This window comes from Palaemon carinicauda, chromosome 24 (assembly GCF_036898095.1).
Source record: "Palaemon carinicauda isolate YSFRI2023 chromosome 24, ASM3689809v2, whole genome shotgun sequence".
NCBI lineage: Eukaryota > Metazoa > Arthropoda > Malacostraca > Decapoda > Palaemonidae > Palaemon > Palaemon carinicauda.
Window position 1 is genome coordinate 72,326,733 of NC_090748.1, and position 4,451 is coordinate 72,331,183.

A 4,451-nucleotide genomic window follows, 5' to 3' on the forward strand; every position below is an offset into this window, starting at 1 on the left:
AACCACTTCCAACGTCGGTTACGGGTGCTGTAATCCTAAGCTAATGGTCACTAGAGTTCTCAGTTTGACAGCTGTTAGTTGGCTGCATGCTGCATGGTATTAGAACTTAGGCATAACAAGGAGGGGTTTAGTTATTTCATAGAAGTTATTTCAAGTAAAGGCTGGGATATGTCAAATAGAAGTTATTTCAGGTAGGAGTTCTTTCAGGTAAAGGCTGGGATATGTCAAATAGAAGTTATTTCAGGTAGGAGCTCTTTCAGGTAAAGGCTGGGATATGTCAAATAGAAGTTATTTCAGGTAGGAGCTCTTTCAGGTAAAGGCTGGGATATGTCAAATAGAAGTTATTTCAGGTTAAGGCTGGGATATGTCAAATAGTAGTTATTTCAGGTAAGAGTTCTTTCAAGTAAAGGCTGGGATATGTCAAATAGAAGTTATTTCAGGTAGGAGTTCTTTCAGGTAAAGGCCGGGATATGTCAAATAGAAGATCTTTCAGGTAGGAGGCTGGGCCACGAGACATTGATACATTTACGGACAGTCTCTAGGCTTAGAGGATTTAGGCAGTCGCAACATAGGTACTGATGGTGGTCTTCATTGAGTAGTGCAGGTTCTCGGCCACTCATCGGTTAGGTCAGCTACGATTCAACTAGGGAATTTTGTTAGCTCATAGGGAGTGCCAGAACGGGGCCTAGGAAAATGGAGACCCTAAAGGTTGCGCAATTGAGAGAGGAGTTGGAAGTTAGAGGCCTCCCAAGAGGAGGGAACAAGTCTGAATTGTGTCAGCGTCTAAGTGAAGCCCTAGAGAAGGATGGCGTAGAGGTACAGGAGTTTTTGCGGGGACTTGAGGTTAGGCAGGAGAGTGGGGTTAATCAGGGCCATAAGGTAGGTGAGTGCACTGAAGAGTCCAGGGAAGAGGAAGGACATTTAAATTTGGGGGATAGCGCATCAGTTATTGGTATGCAATCTGTTGCTTCCGGGAGATCTCAGCGGTCGCGCGCGAGTTCTACTGGGAGCAGACATGCAGTATTAGCTGCTTCTAGAGCCAGGTTGGCAGCACAATTACGGGCGATGAAGGAGATAGACGCCATAGAGCGAGAGGAAGCAGCGCTAAAGGCTAGGAGGGAGAGGGTCGGTTTAGAGGCAGAGTTAGCTGGAGTGGAGGCAGAGGAGAAGGCCCTGAGAGAAGTCAGAGTAAAAGAAAAGGAAATAACTCCCCTCCCTAGGGTAAGAGAACACACAAGCCCTGATGTAAGCGGGAGTGAGAGATCCATGCATTTGAATACGGAAGCGCCCGAGATTGGGTTAAGTGGATGCCGTTGCTCGGGCGAGAATGACCAGAGGGACTTGAGCAATAGGGAAGTCATGCAGGCGCTAATCTCTTGCAACCTTAAAAGCTTGATACCCAAGCAGGATATAGTTAAGTTTGATGGGGATCGTACAAAGTATTTTAAGTTCATTCGCGCTTTCGATGAAGTCTTTAGTAGCCAGTTGACGAATGATAAGGAAAGGCTGAGGTATCTGGATTTATACACGACAGGCATGCCAAACGATATTGTGGCATCTTGCATCCACTTAGAAGCTTCAGAGGGCTATAAGCAGGCAAGGAAGTTGCTGGAGGAGCGATATGGAAACCTAGAACAGATAGCCACCACGTTTGTGGAAAAGATCATTAAATGGAAAGATATAAGGGAAAACAACGCGGAAGAGTATGACGAGTACTCGGTGGCACTCAAAACTTGCAGGAATGCAATTTCATGCGTCCCTTATGGCATTGCCGAATTACAAAATCCAAAAACAATGAGGTTGATCATTGGCAAGTTCTCCTTAGGGGTGCAGGCTCGATGGTGGAGAGTTGCTGATAAGATTAATGAGAAAAAAAAGAGGCCTGTGTCGTTTGATGATTTGGTGAGTTTCATTGAAGGAGAGGCTAGGGTCTTGAACCTATTTCAGAGGGGCAGAAGGGAAGACACCCCTCGGGTAGGAGAAGGAAAAGCACCAGTCAAGGCTGAGTGTCCAACTAAGGCTAGGAAAGTTTCATGTAACAGAACTGCCCCGCTTTCATGTTGGTACTGTACAGGACCCCATATAGTGGATGAATGCCACCAAATATCTCAAATGGGACCTGAGGAAAAACTGGGAGCCATAAGGGAGTTGGGGCTCTGTTTTGGGTGTCTGAGAAGTGGTCATAGGTCTCAGTATTGCAGAAACAGGAAAAGTTGCAACATATGCAATGGGAATCACCCAACGCTGTTGCATCGACACCAGGAAGTAGAGGTGGTCCAAGGAGCAGAAGTGGTCCAAGAAGTAGAAGTGATAGGATCTGAGCACTCAAATAGAGCCTTAGTGGCTCAGGAGGAAGGAACACATGACAAAATTGCTATGTTCAGGGCGGTTAGAGGAGGTAGCATTGGTACAGGGATGTCAGTTGTGCCGATAAGGATTAGGTCAAGGGAAGGAAGGGAGGTTTTCACGAAGGCTTTCTTGGACAATGGGAGTTCCACATGCTTTGTCTCGGAAGCTTTAATGCAGACCCTAGGCAGCACTGAGAGGCAGGACGTTAAGGTGAATGTTGAAACCATCAACGGAGTAGGGGAGGTTGCATGCAGTCTAGTCTCGGGATTGTCAGTATTGGACTATGAGGGCAAGACTTGCATTACACTCCCCCCGGTGTTGAGTGCCCCTCGCATACCGATAGACGAGTGCGATGTAGTCAGGTCCAGAGATCTGGAACGATGGCCACACTTGCGAGAGATTTACATCCCAGAGGTAGAAGCTGAGGTAGGTTTATTAATTGGGAACAATGTGCCTCACCTACTTGAGCCAAGGGAAGTTATTAATTCAACACGCCTCCATGAACCCCATGCCATACGAACATTATTGGGCTGGGTGGTATGTGGAGCAAAGGACAAAAGGAGACAAGAGCATGTCAATAAGATCCAAGTGACAAGCAAGCGCCTTGAGTTAGACCGCATACTGGTTGAGAGTTACAATCGCGAGTATGACGATGTTGCATCTAACAGAAGGGAAATGTCTGCAGAGGACAGGAAATGGCTAGAGATAATAGAGAAAGGGGTTAGAAAGAAAGGAAGAACTTACGAGGTACCATTGCCTCTGCGTGGCAATCATGGGCCATTGCGCCGTATGCACAGCCTTCGTAAGAAGCTAGTGAAGGATGGTAACTACGCTAAGCAGTATAGTGCCTTCATGAGAGAGATGCAACAGAAAGGCTATGCTGAGCGAGTGACTGCAGCCAGCCAGGGAAATGTGTGGTATATTCCTCATTTTGGTGTGCAACATCCAGACAAGCCAGACAAGGTCCGTGTTGTATTTGACTGTGCAAGCAAGGTGGAGGGTATATCCTTAAATGACCTACTCTTGCAGGGACCTGATATGATGAACTCTCTGTTGGGTGTGTTGGTAAAGTTTAGGGGAGGTCTATTTGCCTATACCGGAGATATAAATACTATGTTCTATCAGGTACGGGTACCAGAGCATCAGCGGGATTACCTTAGGTTCTTTTGGTGGGAAAATGGTCTTGACAAGGAACCCAAAGAGTGGAGAATGGCAGTCCACCTGTTCGGGGCCTGCTCTTCTCCGAGCATTGCAAACTTCGTGCTGAAACAGACGGCAAGCGACTTTGGGAATGAATTTTCAGAGGAAGCACGGTTCACAGTTGCCAACAATTTTTATGTAGATGACTGCTTGAGAGCCAAGGATCGCAAAGATGCACTGTTAGTCAATTTGTTGGAGGTTAAAGAGCTCTGCAAGAAAGGGGGGTTTACATTGACAAAGTTCAGCAGCCCTTGCGTGGAGGTTATGTCATCGATCCCAAGGGAGTGGTACAGTAGGAGCACCTCAGAGCTTATAGAGGGATCAGAGTCACATAAGACAAAGGCTTTGGGAGTGCAGTGGGACTTGGCCACTGATGAATTGGGTGTCCACGCAGAGCTAATATCAGTCCCAAGGACTAAGCGGGACCTGTTGTCAGCCATAGCCTCGATTTACGATCCACTCGGAATATTGGCGCCAGTTTTAATCGAGGGTAGGGTCATCATGCAGGACCTCTGCCGATTAAAGATAGCCTGGGACATGGAGTTGGACCCTGACACTACGGACCGTATCAAGGCGTGGGCAAAGAGGCTGAGCCAGACCAGCGGGACCAGTGTGCCCTAAAGCCTGAAGGTTATTCCATGGGAATCAGCCACCCTAGTACAGTTGCATTTGTTCTCAGATGAAAGCGTCATGGCTTTAGGAGTAGTGGCATACTTGCGGGTCTCGGATCTGTGGGGAAACGTATCTTGCAGATTCATCATGGGAAAGGCAAGGGTAGCACCACTGAAGCATGTTTCGGTGCCCCGCCTAGAACTTAGTGCAGCGGTGCTGGCCGTAAGACTAGGAAACACTATTCTGACCATGATAGATTTCAGGGTAGATGGGGTCTATTATTGGACCGA

General features: G+C 47.4%; 1 protein-coding gene across 1 annotated transcript; it reads left to right on the plus strand.

Moving 5' to 3' along the window:
* The first annotated feature begins 693 nt into the window (after positions 1-693).
* Positions 694-4,170, plus strand: LOC137618433 (uncharacterized). Its single transcript, XM_068348599.1, has 5 exons — positions 694-1,902; positions 2,263-2,388; positions 2,527-2,775; positions 2,902-3,406; positions 3,692-4,170. Exons 1-5 carry the CDS (start codon positions 694-696, stop codon positions 4,168-4,170), a joined length of 2,568 nt encoding a protein of 855 aa, XP_068204700.1.
* The last annotated feature ends 281 nt before the right edge of the window (positions 4,171-4,451 follow it).

Bases quoted from the DNA above. Each gene is read 5' to 3' on its own strand.
- LOC137618433 (XM_068348599.1), top strand. From the start codon at position 694: ATGGAGACCCTAAAGGTTGCGCAATTGAGAGAGGAGTTGGAAGTTAGA. The intron at 2,776-2,901 runs GTAGGTTTATTA...TGTGGAGCAAAG, and splicing joins TCCCAGAGGTAGAAGCTGAG to GACAAAAGGAGACAAGAGCA. The intron at 3,407-3,691 runs GTGTGTTGGTAA...ATTTTTATGTAG, and splicing joins TATGATGAACTCTCTGTTGG to ATGACTGCTTGAGAGCCAAG.